At 46.3% G+C, this 16159-nt stretch overlaps 1 protein-coding gene across 3 annotated transcripts in view; it reads left to right on the top strand.

Annotated features, from left to right (window-relative positions):
* LOC146690564 (cyclic AMP receptor-like protein A) overlaps window positions 1–16159 on the top strand; it is a 51647-nt gene that overhangs the window by 18504 nt on the left and 16984 nt on the right. For all 3 annotated transcript variants that reach the window (XM_085435716.1, XM_085435717.1, XM_085435718.1), the window contains 3 exons: window positions 497–575; window positions 3730–3777; window positions 8972–9054. In XM_085435716.1, coding sequence (XP_085291842.1) covers window positions 497–575; window positions 3730–3777; window positions 8972–9054 — 210 coding nt within the window. The remainder of the gene's footprint in view (window positions 1–496; window positions 576–3729; window positions 3778–8971; window positions 9055–16159) is intronic.

Here is a 16159-nt window from a genome sequence, read left to right on the forward strand (position 1 = left end):
GGAAAGCAGCACAGAGGTGGTCATTTGCTGTAGCTTCTTTCCTCCAAGCGATGTCGTTTACTTTATCATAATGTTTTTACATAGTCATGTCATAAATGTATGTTATATAAATTTGTAAGTTGGTGTATACACTCATATTGATAACGCTGCCTAGAATGAAAAAAATGTATCTGTAGGCAGATCATGAGCAATGATTTTATGCGACACGCCAGCTAAACATAAGCTTTTATTTAAGTCTGGACTAAATCCTATAGCAACAGGACACGTGGCTTGCTTTTGTGTTTTCCTAAGGTGTGAATTCCTTAAGAATGCATAAGAGTATATCACCGTAATCATAACTTTTGATATTGTTCATGTGATTTCATGTCACACTTTCTACAACTGAAGCAAGGAGGCTAAAGAAACAACCTCCACCGACAAAACAGCAAAAATGATCTTTTAATAATGTTTCTCGTTTGGAGTTTTGTTATTGATCTGTTACGCCTGTGCTTTGCAGATGGTACGTGCCTCTTTTCGGCCTCATCTTCCTGATGATCTTCTGCTACGCCAGGATCATCTGCGTGGCCAATAAGAGAGTGAGTACTCAATATACGTCTATTTCAAGACAACTTAGCCGAACGTGACGGCGCTGTGAGCTTTTAAAACCTGGCATTAGTGGAACTGCTCTGTGGGTGTACTGATGGGGTGGGGGTGTAAATGTTCTCACTGAAGTACAGATATAAGAAAAAATTCCCCAAAACACTATGCGCTATGAAACGATCCTATCCTGTTGATCAAAAGTCATGTAAAGGATAAATGTGGTTTGTGGAGATTTGAGAATGTGTGGCATATACTTAGCAAAAGTACATGAATTCAGACAACTAGACACATTTAAACAATTGTGATAATTTCATAGTTTGCTTTCGTTTTCATTTTCGCTTCCAGTGCATTTGGAAAAGGTAATAATGGTTGTTTGAATGTCAAGCAGCTCTTTAAGGAAGAGAAATGACTACAGGTCAAAACTGCTGAGATACAGTTTACAAGAAGCTTGCAATATTGTTTAAAGGTAGCAAGGAATAATCTCATCTAACGTTTTGAGTGAGAAATGTGTTTCGTGATGCATTTCTGGGGACTTTTTTCATACTGGAGTAACGGTGTCATAAAATGTCGTCCTGGTTCTATACTTAAAGTAATTTATCAAGCAAGAATACCTTTCTTTCACTTGGTGCAGCTGCTACATTGTGCCAATTTCTGCTTTTTTATTCATTTTAAATTGGTTTTTAAACTGATGCTTGGACAAAACATAAAATATAATGGCTTTGATTTATTAATTATGCTAACATTTACTTGGTCTAACTACTAGAATATGAGGATTTTATGCTTCTCTAATTTTTGTGTGACTCTAAATTGTCTACTTTGGCTAATTGGAATTGATGTTTGGGCAAATAAATTGTCTGAATTGATATAATTGTGGACTTTCAGTTCTTGTGTGATGGGCATTTTTTACCGTATTCAATATTTTGTACTGCAATCCATTAAATTGTGCAGGAAATCAGATAAGTTCATTTACCACTTAGTTGATGTGCTCACCATGGTAGCTTGTAGTTTTGCGTGGCTCTTCATCGTGCTCGGTGCTGTAGGAGCCCAGGGGCAGCATTCCACAAAGTTCGCATAGCTGCCATTCCCCTGATCTGACGACACCCCACACTGCGGCCGCTGGAACAGCGACGGTAGACTTGCGTTGCCACAGTATGCTCGTGAGCGTTTGACGTGAAGGGAGGACGAGGCCAAAGCCTCATCAGACTCACAGTCGTTGTGTTGCTGTTGAATGTTAGCATTCATTGCTTGGGCTGCACAGGGAACGGTGGAGTGAGAGAGATTCTGCAGATAGCCAGGCTGCAGGAAGACGACAACGGAGACAGACAGCAGGTAGCTGAGAGGCAGGGAACGGGAAAGAGACTACACTCTTTATCACGCCTGCGATAAAGAGAATGAATGAATGTCGCTGGTTTCCAACCTGCATCTCATAACTCATTCAGCTCACAGTATTCAGCTATCACTCCCTCTACCTCTTGTCTCTATATCTGTTTCCCACCTTCCTTATTCTGAATCCCTTTTTTGCATTCATTTGTCACTCTCTCTCTCTGTGTTCCCGCTCATTTTCTCTTCCCCCCCCCTTTTCCTTTCCCCCTCCGCGTCTGTCTCCCCCTTTCACTCTGCCGTTTTGCTTTCTCTGTCGTATTTATGAAGAGCTCAAGCCTTATCTCTTTTCAGCTGCAGGCTGTCTCACTTGAAAGAATTTCAAAAGCTTTGAAAGCAGGGTAGGTGGCGACGCTATGGAGAAAGGGATAGAGACGAATAGGCTGAGTGAGGAGAGGTGGGATGTTAGCTGGACGGAGAAGTTTTTCCACCTTCCGATTTCACCGAGGCAGATGGGCGTGGCGAGGGAGGGGGTTCCAAGTCCTTTACACCCAGATTGTTTAAAAAAACAAAACAAAACAAAACAAAAAGAAACAGGACACATTCTGAGTGGCTGTGCGAGCTCATAATAACTGGAGGGATTTGAAGGCTAATGAGTCATTTCGGGCCACACAGAGAGCTCTGGGAGTGTGTTTGTTTTACAGATGCAATTTGTACATGTCCACTCCTTTCCTTCCAGCCCTCACCCCTCAACACGCCACTAGCATAACCGCTTCCCTTTCAGTAGCGTGGCTTAAGAGAGACTGCAACGAAAGCCGGGTATGTGGAGACCTGGCCAAAGCCTAATGATATTGCCACTTATTATCAGCGTTTGTTGATTTTGATGGATAGCGGTGCTCAGCTGGGCAGCAGAGGGCTGCTGTGGAAACAAGTTGAATCTAATGACCAAACGGCTGTCCTTTTTTTTTTTTTTTTTTATCCCCGCACTGCACAAACACCACGGTCATGCATAGATTTACAATGACAATCACGTCAGCACCGAGAAACCATGGCAACATTGAGTTAATAAATAGCAGAATAGAAGAGCTGTTAGTGCATGTTGTTCATGCTGCCTTTTTGTTCATGCGTATGAAGCTCGCACAGGGCCTCCAGAGATTTGTCTCTGATGTCTTGGGTTACATAAACCTTCTGGCTTCATACAGCCCCCTCCCTCCTATCCCACCATCGCCAATCCCCAGTCCTGTGCATGGTTGTGTGCATGTGTGTTCCTGCGCCTGCCTGTTGACATTTTCCATTCATTCCCCCGAGAGAGGACGCAGAGGAAGAGCGAAAACTATTCCCACGTTCTTTCCAAAGGCCTCGTGTCTGCCATGTTTGCTCCACTTCTTTTTTTCCCGACACTTTTTTCTAAACAAAATTCTCTTTTTTCGCTCCCCCACGCAACCCCCTCACACACACCCCTACCCTCCGCCTTGTTTTCTTCTTCCTCTGTCAAATTGTGTGCACTGAAGCTGATCAGGGTTTTTTTTTTGCAAGATGCTGGGAGCTGTTTAAGAGCTCCCTTCTGCCTCTAAGCTGTGCGCTCGGTTGTGAATTGGGTAATTTTGCTGAGGCGTGTGAGAAGGTGGTGGGATTTTGCATTGATGTGGTAGTCAGTGTGATATTTGTTCAGGTTTCTCACTGCAGGCAATGACCTCTAAGCACAATGTCACTCCTCACTAGGAAAACCCATCTGATTAAAATCGGAAAATCACTGCAATTTTTCTTTTTTTCCCCTGCTTTTTAGCTGCCCTGACCTCTTTCTTCCTATTTTGTGTCTTTTCTGCACAGATGCAGTCATGGCTGGGAACTTTCAACCCAGAGCGAGAGAGGCGCAAGGTAATGGTCTGATCATCAAATTTCTTAGCACATACACGCACATGTACACGTATAAACACAGAATGTGAGGATTAGCGTATCTGTAGGATTAGCTCTTGCCTTCACGCTGGGTAGGTGTCAAACACAGCAGGGAGCAATTTGACCTCTCAAATCTATTCCTGTGTGAGCTCTTGTGTATGTGTATATAAATGTGTGCATGCACGTAAAGGTGTGTTTAAGCTTCATTTTTAAATGGAGCAGGAGATAGGTGTAAATCAAGACAGATTGAGAAGTGCGACATGAGGAGGAGGAGAAATAAGGGGAATAGAAAAAGGGAAAATTAATTGGGGAGAGGGTTAACCTAGCCTAGTCTGAAGGGGCACTTCACTGATTTTACACATTAGTGCTGGGTTATACGTGAACAGAACTATCTCGCGAAAGTAATTTTTCCGATCGCAGCAGGACTCAACGTGACTGGAGACATAACTTTATTTAAATGTGTAAACCACTACACAATGGAGCCACTGTTTAAATGTGAGGACAGTCAGTTCTGCAAGCTTCTCATAGTGTTGCCACAAAACACAAAATATTGCAGAAATTAAATAAAGGATGTAGGCAGGAAGGGTTTATGAAATAGCTGGTTGCATGATGGAAATCTAAGATGCTTGACCTGCACTTGAAAATTAAAAGCCTCTTGTCTCCGCTACTTTGATTTTTAACAATTTTCTCATCTCTTGTGAGACACAGAGTTTGGAAAAGCTGAACAAAAGTAGATTTCTTGAAAATCCTGGTATTAGAAAGTGGATCGTTAAACAGGTTTTTGCCACGTCTTTTTACCTGGTTCATTGACTGCTCATGATGCATTGTTCACCAGGAAGACTATAAAGCCTTACTTCTCCCTAACCAGGTGCTATTGAAACAATATGACTAATGCATAGTAGGAAAAACTAGCAGCAGCAATCCCTCGCACTCCCTCCGCCCTCCTCCTTGTTTGGTGTTGCCTCTCCGCCCAGCAGGGTGAGGTGTCGGAGGGCAGGTTAGGGTTAAGGTTATGTAGATGCTGCCCCTAAGTGGCAGACATAATTACTGCACGGTGAACTGGCGTAACCTTAAGCGGAGTCGCGTGTGCATGAATGTGTGACCACACACACATAAATGCACACACACACGGTCTTCATGTGGGCTAATTGCTATGTGTAGCACAGAGTGTAAATAAGTCAGCAGTGGTTTTTATCACACTCTCTTTCCTCGTATTTCTCTTTCCCGGTCACTCCGCTCATTTCCATCTGTTTTTTTTCCTCTCTCCCTGCCTTTCACTTCACGCTCTCTCTCTCTTTTTCTCCCTGTCTTTCTCTTTCTGTCTTTCTCACCCCCTCTCTCGCTGTCTCTCTCACTGTCGTGCTCATACCCAGCATGAATAAAGCAGCAAGCCAGGTTCATGGACATGAATATTTATGAGAGTTTATGCCCGCGCTGCGATGCTTTAAAACAACAACAACAGCCTCCCAGATTGTGCTTGCCAAACCAGTGAGCTCCTGCTCATGTGTGTACGAGTGTGTAGCAGCAGGTGTAAACTAGAGAAAGCGATTCCTGCTGGGTGTCTGAAGACCGCTGGCTCTGGTGATTTCCATTCACTCTGCCACGTCTCCCTCCTTCTGTGCCTCACACATTCTCTGTTACTGTCACACGCACACATACACTCAAACCCCTAATGCCCTGTGTCCACACGCATTTCCCAACCCTTTTTTTTTTCCTCCCTGACTCAGCGCAGCATCATCCCCCCTCCCGCTGTCTGAGTGCATGTGCGTCTGCATCTGGCTGGAGTGGTGACGTACGTAACTAGCGCTGGCAGTTATCAGTGCTGTAAGTCACATGTTGTGACCCATCTGTGTGTGTGTGTGTGTATTTCTTGAGCAATTTGTTTGTGTTCATGCATGAGCACACATGATTGCCACAAGGTTTTGAAGCGGCACAGGTCAACGAGAGGATATTCGGATGACGGTTTTTCAGCACCCCTCACACATGCGCGCGTGCGCACGTTTAAATACATTTGCACAACTGCACACACAGCAGCTCAGTCCCGTCGGGTAGCAACAAAACTGGCTGAGCAAACGGCAAGTCGCTTGTTCGTTATCTTCTCAAGATGTTTGTTTACCGATCCACACAAGCTTTGCCTTGAGTAACAATGCAGTGGCCTCTACTTTTATGTCTATACAAGTGTGTGTGTGTGTGTGCGCATGCATGCACAACCTTGCAAACCACTGAGGGTACGCTCTATGTGTGTGTATTCTAATTGGTCTATCAACTTTTTATTTTATTCTTGGCCAGCAAAAGGGAATAGTATGTGGTTTTTCTCTTAAGGGCTCTCAGTAGGACGTTTGACTTTTTGACAAAACACACATGCCTCCTTTTTTTAAGGGATCAGCTGTCCAGCTGTTAAACGATCAGCAGTGATATACAAATATATGGCTGGAACACAATATTACTAAAGCAGTTCTTCCTCTTGTGTTACGTTATCGATGCCCTGCCGCCAGACATCTCTATATTTAAACGCACAGGGTGTCTAAAAGGATTCCCCACCAGCTTCACTTACCAAAGTCGCTATTTAATAAGTCAGGCTTATCAAATTAATGGTAGTAAAATGAATATAAGTGAAATAACTTTCAAAGAAGATGAAGCAGTTCACAGAAGAGGAAAAAAGCAGACAGTGGCACAAGTCAAATTAAAGAGCTAATTAATTTAATTATTTTTAAAATGTATAATAAAGTTCATACATAGATAATGACAGCATGCATACTAATGCATGCTAATCTAACACAGATATCATAATGTATTTTTGACGACTGCCTTGTAATAGCCTAAATATTGCAGAATCACTGTATCGTGATATGTTAGATATGGTGAGCATCATACGTGATGCAGCATGCAAAAGCCGGCCAAAGACACAGGCCGAGAATCCCCACTGTGCTCAAAAGCAGCCAAGCAATGACACAGTCATTAACAACCGGGCTTTCCAACTTCCACTGCTCTATTTTAAATGTTAGTTATCTCAAAAGTATGTCCTGTCTTAAACGTTTTTTTATGCACAAGCTGCAAATAAATGATGCAATATTTTGACCCAAACCCTCATCCAGCAAACCTCTCAGCTGCGAGGGGAAAACCCAGAGCTCAGCACAGCCACACACACACACACACACACACACACCTGAGGGTTTGAGCTGGCCAGTTCGCCGGCAAAATTTACCGATAGTGATGCTGGTGACTTTTCTGTGTTCAGCCTACAGCGATGAAGCTGTGTGGATTGTAATCAGTCGCCGTTTTCTTGTAAACCTAGCCAAGTTTTTTTTTTTTTTTTTTTATCAGAAGTGTAATCAGTTACGAATGAATGCACAACAAAGGAGTGTCTGTTTGCATCATTACTAAACCACAGTAATTCAAAGAATCGGCAACGTTTGACATCTTCAAGATAAAAATAATCAGCAAAAGAGCACTTTCGGGTCTTCTCAGCCATGTTGGCTTAAAAGTTGTAACTGAAAGTCTGAAATACTGCAGCAGATGCTGCTGCTGCGCCTTATGTGGTACAGCTTTTTAAGGAGAAACATTTTCCATCTATTATGTTATTCAGTTTTAGTTCCTGAATTTTACTCCCAAAAATCCTTTAAAAAGTCCTTGAATTTAATGCTAAAGTGCCCTCAGTAAACCCGATCCTCTTATTTTTAGAGGAAGTTTTTCCTGAGACGAGCGCAAGCCCGGGTGAGTGCTGTGCTTGGTGGTGGAGGGGATGGGTCACACGCTGTAATCTAGCGTGTGTCATTAACGTTGGGACCGCTGCGCCCTCTTCACATAATTACGGTTTCATTCCCCCCTCTGCTTCCCAAGCAGCGCAGGGGCCTCTGACACTGGAGGACTGTGATTAAAAACACGAGGCAGCGGAGGCACTTTACCCACACTCTTCCTGTTTCTCTTCAACCCTTCTGCACCCTTTCCTTGGCTCACTGAAATTCCTCAAATGCCTGTTTCTACGCCTCACCGAAATCTGATCTGAGATCACTTGGCTCCAAGCAGTCTTTGAAGTTGTTTTTTTTTCTGGATTTATTTTTTCCCCCCAAAATATACACACACATGCTCACACAGCCACAAATTGCCTTTTGCATGCAGCATCCTTCAGGCTGTCCTTTTCCTCTTCCACGTTGCAAAATTCTTTGCAGTATGCGTACACTCAAGTGCCCAACCATACACACACCATACACACAAGTTAGCAATTGGCAGATCTTGACACGGCCAGTGACGACAGGGCTTCCCGTGATAATAGATGCTAATCGGGCTGAGCTTGGTTTTTGCCTTGGGGTTGTGCTGTTAAAGACAGTGATGTGGAAATACGACTGGTCTCTGTTCAGTAGATCACATACAGCCAGCCTTTCTCACACAGTGAAACACCGCCTCTTGCATTCGGTACCCCCCTCAAGAACACACACGCATATATGCGTAAGATAAAATACCACTGGATTTCATCTGAATTGTTTAAAATGCTTGCGTTAGAGCCTGACTGCCTCAGGGTTTTTCTGGTGAGTAATTAATTTCCTCCATGTGGGGGTAGAGACCAGAGCTTGTGGGCCTTCCTCCTGGCTCCGACTGTGTGTAAGTGTGTGTGTATGAGAGAGGGAGAAAGAAAGAGAAGGAGGCTCTGCGCTGGCTCCGCTGCTGCGACCTAGCCTTGAGGAGGAGGAGGGGGGCGAAAAAACAGCACAGCGCAGAAAATCAATCCAGGGGCCGCGCTTCTCAGCCTCTTCCGGACGCAAGAGTCCTCCTCTCCCGGGAATTAGATAACGGCTTGTAAAAGCTCTCCACCACCAGCCTCTCACCCCCCTCCTCGACTTTTAGCTGCTGCTGCAGCATGTCTCTGTCTTCCTCTCAGCTTGTCCACGAGATATTGAATTCATCCCCTTCACATTTGCTGCAAAGTATTTGCTTCTCGTTTAATTGAAATCCCCGCTTTCTTCTCATAACTGTGTGGATGTTGCGTATTATCAGCAGGTTAATATTTTATTAGGTTTTAATTGGCCTTTGTTTCTCGCCCCTGCGCTCTGATCTTCCAGTGAAGACACTGACGCTGCGCGTGCACGTGTACGTGCGCGACGCAAAGGCGAGACGAGAGCATTAACGTGAGCATTTGAGTTTCTCTACATGGGTGAGCAGCCAATTTTCTCTCATCTAGGTTTCCTTGGCGGAGGAGATCAAGCCGTTGAAGTGGTATCCCTCAGTTTACCTGCTCGTGTCCATCTTTCCCCTCATCAACAGGTAACACACAGACACACACCTGTGCAGCTATAAACTCTGTTGTTTTATTTGCATGGGGGCTTCACTCTGCTATCTTATCTCCTCCCACCCTCCAAGGCCTGATGTGCCTTTCCCATTCTTTAGCTCTCTCTGTTATCTTAACTCTCGGAAAGCACTGCTCTCCCTCTTTCCGTTCGTAGCAGTTGAACGCTAAAGGAGGGCGTGCGTGTGTGTGTGTGAGAGGGAGAGAGAGAGAGAGAGAGAGAGAGAGATGGAGGTATAGAGTGTTTTATTGGCTTTTATAAAACCTGAGCTTCGTCGGCTGAGGGTTGGGTGGGAGGAGGCGGGTGGTCCAGTAAATGATAACCCCAGCGCTGTTATTACTCCTTCCCTCCCTTTCCTTTCCCTTCCTTTCCTTACTCCTCATCTCCCTCCCTCTCCTTTTTCATTTATTTGCCCCCCCCCCTCCCCATCTCAACACAGCACTGGTGTGATTGACAGGTCAGGGTTACTAAGTGATTAGCTGCAGCGGCTCTGCTTGTCGCCACGGCGATGTAGGCGGAGACACAGGTCAATTACAGGGTCAACGTCTTTCAAAAGCTCTGCTCAAACACTGCCCATCACCCTTCACCCCCCCCCCCCCCCCCCCCCCCCGCCCTGCTCGCCACCTCACCCTTCCCTTCTCCCCCCATTCACCTCTCCATCCATTCCAGACCCTTTCCTCCCGTGCCCCGGCTGTCGGCTGATGAAGATGACAAACTGCATCCTGCGCTAACGCTGCCCCCCCCCCCCCCCCCACCTTACACACACCACCCCCTTTCCCTCCCTTAATGCCACTTTCCCTTCCTCTCGCCTTCTTTTACGCTCAAAAAGTCTTTGTTATTGTCCTCTTATTTTCACTCTTCCTTGCTCAGGCGCTCCATCTTTCTGCTGCTGTGTTTTTATGTCACCCCACTCCACCCCCTCCCTCCCTTTTTCCTCCTCCTCCACTTTTCCTCTCCTCAGCGACACAAAGCCCCCCTCTCTCTCTCTCTCTCTCCCCTCTCTTGAGCAAATACGCTCTCGCTCAGCTCGGCTCTGCCTTTCTCCAGAGAGCGAACGAGTAGAAAACGGGAATGAATTGCTCTCTCGTCGTCCTCCTCCTCCTCCTCCCCCGTTCAGCAGCGCTGGCTGTATATATCTCCGGCTCCTATTAATTTGTTAGCCCCCCCCCTCCCCTTCCCCTACTCACTCGCCTCCCTCCCCCTGCCTCATATCCTCCACCTCTTCCTCCTCCTCTCTTTCTCCATCTCTCCCTCCTTCCTTCCCTCCCCTCTGCTGAGTGCTGGAGTGTGTAAAGTGTTTGTCACGGTGTCGTGCCGATGTCGCTGTGCTCTGCTTCCGCACGGCAGACAGCCTTAGTGTGTGTGTTTTGTTGTATATGAGAGCGTGCGTGCGCGTGGGTGGGTGGTTGGTTTCATGTCGAGGCGAATGTGCTGTCTCTGCTTGTTCCCCTGTGTGTGTGTGTGTGTGTGTGTGTGTGTGTGTGTGTGTGTGTGTGTGTGTGTGTGTGTGTCGGCGTGAATGCGTGCGCACTTGTTTGTCCGCCTCAACCGGAGTGTGTGCTTCTTCGCGTCTGCCCGCGACAGCTCCCATGTGTTTGCGTGCGTGCGTTTTTTATTTTGTGTGTGCATGCCTAGCGCGTGTGTGTGTGTGTGTGTCTCTGAGTGGGGGATTATTTCTATCTGAGCTCCAAAGCCTCCTAAACAGGGCTTAGAGAGACGGCCCAGGGCAGCAGCTAAAGCCGTCGGGTAGAGCTCTCTCTTTCTCGCTCGCTCGCTGTGCAACCCTCTCTGCTGCTCTCTCTCTCTCTGTGCCATTTCTCCCTGCCCTGATCCATTGCGTTAATACACAGACACTCCCACACACAAACACACTCTTGTTTTGGCCCTCATCTGCTGCTGCCACACACACACAAACACACACACATACACGCACATAGTCACACGCCACACGCAATTTTAATCTGTTCCAAATGCACTCTGGTAAATGTGTTAATTCGACACCAGCTGTTGCGAATTGAAATGGGAAAACGCTCCTATTTCGTGTCGCCCGCGCTTGCACACACTCGCACGGACAAGCCATTTTACGTCATTTCGCCGTACACATCCATCTCTCTCACACGCTCGCTCTCTCGCTCTCTCGCACTCACTCATTCGCTTGCCCTCATTTGGCAACACAAAAGTAGCACCAGACACTCGCACCTTCGCACTCATCCCTCCTCCTTCTCCTCCCCTTTCTCCTTCTCCTTCTTTCTCTCGCGCTCTCCCACTTCAGTCTCTCTCGGCTCTTTGTGTGCGTCTGTGTGTGTGTGCGTCTGTGTGCGTGTGTGTGTAAGCACTGCCTGGGCACGACTAGAGTTTTCACAGTCTGCTTCTCACATCGCCTCCCCTGTGTGCTTTATGGTGTGGGTGTGTGTTTGTTTACAAGGCTTGTCTAGATTCCTACTGTGCGCGCTTGTACGCTTGTTTGCATAAATAAGCCCTCTCTTCGGAACCTAGCTGCCGATTTCTGTGGTGCGTCGCAGCTCGATGTGCAAGTGCTCCTCCCGGACAGCCTGCTCGTCTTTTGCCAAGACTTCTTGCTCTCCTCAAAAGCACCCCGATCCCCTTTTAAACACCAAAGCGCACCACCAAATCGGCCTTACCATTCAGTGCTTTTTTTTTTCTCCCCTTCTTTTTCTTTACAGCTTTGTCTTGAAGCTGCAGCTCCAGTTTTCAAAGCCGCTTGGCTTTGAGCAATCAGGGTTACGCGCCTTGTGCAGGGGGGCGCTTCAGCGTGGATAGATTGGCCCTGGCGGCAGGGCTTGAACCGGTGATGTGTCTGTAACCTTGAGTTCACCCTGCCGCTCCAGGAGGTAGCTTGCATCCTCCTAGTTATTCTTGGTTTCACTCAGTGCTGTCTGTGTGGTTTTCGTGGTGTGTGTATAGGCCTATACGGTGCTAGCACAAGATTTTTATTTTTTTATTTATTTATTTTTTTTGTATGGGCTCCCTACAGCGCCTAGCCCCCCTACACCCCCACTCGTCTTTCTCTGGAGGAGATCTGATTTCCCTGCTCCAGGCGAGCAGCGAGAACAAGACAGTGTGCGCACGCATCTGTGTGTGCTTCAGTGCGTGTCTGCACTTTTGTGTGTGTGCGCACACGCGCTACCCGGGCCAGGCAGACCTTCCCCATCTCCGCTCTGCGCTTTGAAAAACGAGGGAGGAAATCTCAGAGCAGCAGTTATTATTCATCCCTCAAAGAGAACGGGGAGGAGGCGGGGGAGGAGGAGAGAGGGAGGGAGGGATGGATGGATGGAGGGAGGAAGAAAGAGAGAGCCAAACGGGAGGGATGGAGGGAGGGGCATGGGGGGGATACATTAACTCTTATCACACTGTATTCGGCATTCTGCATCCCAGGATGCGCTCTTGCTCTCCCTCTCTCTTTCTCACTCCTGCTTTCTCTTCCCTTTCTACAGTCCCCTCCTTCCGTTCCTTGCCTCTACGCTTCTCGGAATATCTTGCATTCAGCGCATATGGACGTGTGTTTGTGACTCCCCGTGTGTGCGTGTGTGTCTAGTCTGGTGTGTGGTTCGTACTGTATACCCTTACTATCTTTTGTGGTGTATTTTGTTTACTTGAACAAGTAAGCTGGTGCTGAAAGGCAGTATGTGAGGTTCCAAACTCTCATCTTTCTTTGTCTGCAAGCCTTCTTTATTTATCCATCGCCTCACTTTCAATTTACAGTGTAAGAGTGGCAGCGTTGTCCTGTTTGCTAAAATAAGTTTTGAACTTGATATAACTTGCAGATAAGTGGTGTTTTGTTTTTCAGATCTAGAGGCAAAATGAACCATTCTTGTCTTTTTTGGGATGCTTTGATTTGCGGTTTTGCAGGAGTGACATGACAGTCTATAGGGATTTGCCACTAAAGTTGAGATTAGCTTGGTTTAAACTGTAATTGCGCAGAGTGAAAGTTAACATTTTAAGAAAGCACATACTTAAGAGTGAAACCTCTAATCCTTTAATTTTGACATTTTATTTTAACCTATTTACACACAGAGAACATCAATGTTTGCAAATCTGACCTGTCTGTAGCATCAGATGTCATGCTCTTTGAGCAACCCGATTGCCTGTGCGATAGCGTAGCCACAGACAGCTGTTCGACCCACATAATATTTGGTGGTTATGTGACCATGCCTACTGTGCGCGCCTGCATGCGCACACTTGTATTTGCATCACGGGCAGTGATTGGTGTGCAGCTGGAGACGGAGAGCCACACAGCCATTCGTCTCCCATTGAGCAGCAGTGACTCTCCGCTATTCATCCCCATTTAGCGAGACGGCGAGATGGTCTACAGGGCTGTGTGTACTTCACACACACACACACACACACACACACACACACACACACACACACACACACACCAAGGCTGAATTTTCAGTTTTGAAGTAGAAACATAGTTGTAACATGTATCTCTTTGCATACATGTAAATGACACCAGCAGAACACACAAACACATTTGCATGACCCCAACACATTGAAATGTACTGACCTGACTGCTCTTACATACATGTAGGTCATGTAGACAAATATCCATATATAGGCATACAGGGTCATTCTGGTGTATATGCACATGAACACATATGCATATGGTATACACATGCAAAACCTAAAGGAGATACTGGATAACCTCCCTCACACTCTGCCGTATGCAAACATAAACACATACACACGCACCCACACATACCCTGTTCCCCCTCCCTCTGCTCTTTCAGGCACGTCTTTAAATATTCATCACTCTGGCTGCTCTGCGAGTGCCGTAAACGCTGCCTCACACTCCAGGGAATAGCTAAAGCCTACTCTATCATCTGCTCTCCCTCCCTCCCTCCCTCCTCTCTCTCACAGACACACACACACGCTCACCCACCCCTACAGACACGGACACACTTCTAGCCACAGCCGCTCACAAGGACGAACTGACTCGCACAAACACTCTGAGGCACAGCCAGTGGCATCACTGGACGCACAGACACATGCAGGTACATGAATCAGGTGCAGGGAAACACGTATGCTTCGATGCACGAAGAGATTTTGTTTGTGTGTGTGTGTGTGTGTGTGTGCGTGCGTTTACTGGCTCCCAGCACAGTGCGTTGAGCGGTGTTGTGTTCCAGGAAACAGGATGTCTCTTTGTTTGGGTTTTATTCTGTTGGTGAACGTTAGCCGCTTTAGTCCCTGGGGTCTGTGTATGCCGCTTTGTCTGTTACCGTGTGTGTGCGTGCGTGTGTGTGTGCGCATCCCATGCAGGTGTGCCTGTTTATGTGTTTCAGGATTATTCCAGAAATTTTGGCAAAAATGAACGTGTTTGGACCAAGCATGTGCAGTTGTCTATAATGGGAGCATTTACACCCATATTGACCTTATGCTCAAAGTAGATCATCTTCCAGTTTTCAGTTGTAGCGCACACGCATGCAGACACACTAGCACGACGCACATGCAGACCGTGGTTTCATCTACGTGTCGTTACACCCAGGAGAAAGAAGATAAAGCGCACCATCCTCTAGCAGATAGTTCCCAAGCAATAGAGCTGAACACACATTTGCGCGGTTGATCACATGTTGTCACTGTACAAAGAAAAGCCTGTCCTGGGTTTTTGCTGCCCTAAAGGCCACCACACATGTATCAAAGAGACGCAAGCAACCAACGGATCAACAGGTCAAGCTTTATGTAAATGAATTTCAGGCACTGAGTTTAAAAAACCCAGTGTTGAGTGTTTAAAAAAAATCTTCTTTATTGCTTTGTCTATTGAGATTATTGAGAGGAAAAACCACAAAGATTAGAGTTTTTACGTGTGAAGAATCTGGATTCAACAAGTGGATTCTACCATATTTTGAGTCCTTTAAAAGGCTATCATGGCTCGAAGCACTGTGAAGAATAATTAGACGAAAATAAACTGTGACAATGTCTAGTTCATTTTTCATCCTCTCTGTTTGAGATTAGTGTTTGTCTTTCTAAATGTTTTAGAAATATAGATATAATAGAAACCTTTGAGCTGGATTTAGTTTTAGGGGCTTAAAAGCTAAAATCTTTCTGAAACCTTCAGGAAAGGCAGTAGAATATCATGTGAGCTTGGCATACATTTAAAAAATTATATATAAATCTCCTTCTTTACTGTCCTATACTTGCATTGATTTTGTCCCACCTATAATTTATCTTAGATATCAAATTCAATTTTACAGAATTAGACTTTCTAGTCAAAGAAAAGTTCTGATTCGCTGTCAGCAGCGACACCGCAGGGAGAATGAGAGCCTTGTTTGGGCACTGCGAAGCATGTGATTTGTCTGGAGGGAAGAAAAAAAAAAAGAAGTAAGGCAGTCAGTCATAGAGCGGAGGAAGTGCAATCGGGTTCAGGATGACTTCTCTGTCTGGCTGCCCTCCACTCTGGGGAAGGAGTTCTCGTCCAAGCTGTTTTAAGTGCGTTTCACCCACAGCTCTGAGGATGTTCGGCACAACAATTAGAGGCAGACAAAAAAAAGAAAAAGAAAAGGTGAACGCTGATAGAAGGAGGAAATGGAAACGGAGGGAAGGAAAGTGGTATAGACTGGCAGGGTGGGATATTGGAGGAGATAGGGAGAGGCAGTAAATGAGGGATTTTGCAGAGAATGCGGAAGGTGAGATAGACGGGTTCAAAGAGTGAGTGACAGCTTGATAGATGGAAGGTCTGAATAAGTGAGCGAGGCTTCGGAGACGCTGCGCGAGTACTAATGATTGACTGCATGCTTACAGGTGGCAGCAGGCTGAGACTTAAGGCTACATGCGCCCGCGAGCGTGAGCGCAGAAGCGTGTCTTCGTGTTTATTGTTGTTGACCATTTGCTCCCGATATTGTGTACACAGCATCATCCCTTTTGTGAGACTTGCTCAACTACGCCGCACACACAAAACCCCGACACGCGCGCACACAGCAGCTCAGCCAGGCATCGCCCGCAGCCACACTCTCCTTCTCACCACTGCCTCCCTCATTCATCTTTCATTAGCCTGGCTCACACAGGAGAAACAGCCTACCACCCCCTACCATCCTCCCCCATCCTCCGCACGCCTCCACCAGCCT

This window comes from Copadichromis virginalis, linkage group LG16 (assembly GCF_057382275.1).
Source record: "Copadichromis virginalis isolate Kocher_CV1m ecotype Utaka linkage group LG16, C_Virginalis_male_GT1.1, whole genome shotgun sequence".
In the NCBI taxonomy this organism is placed as follows: domain Eukaryota; kingdom Metazoa; phylum Chordata; class Actinopteri; order Cichliformes; family Cichlidae; genus Copadichromis; species Copadichromis virginalis.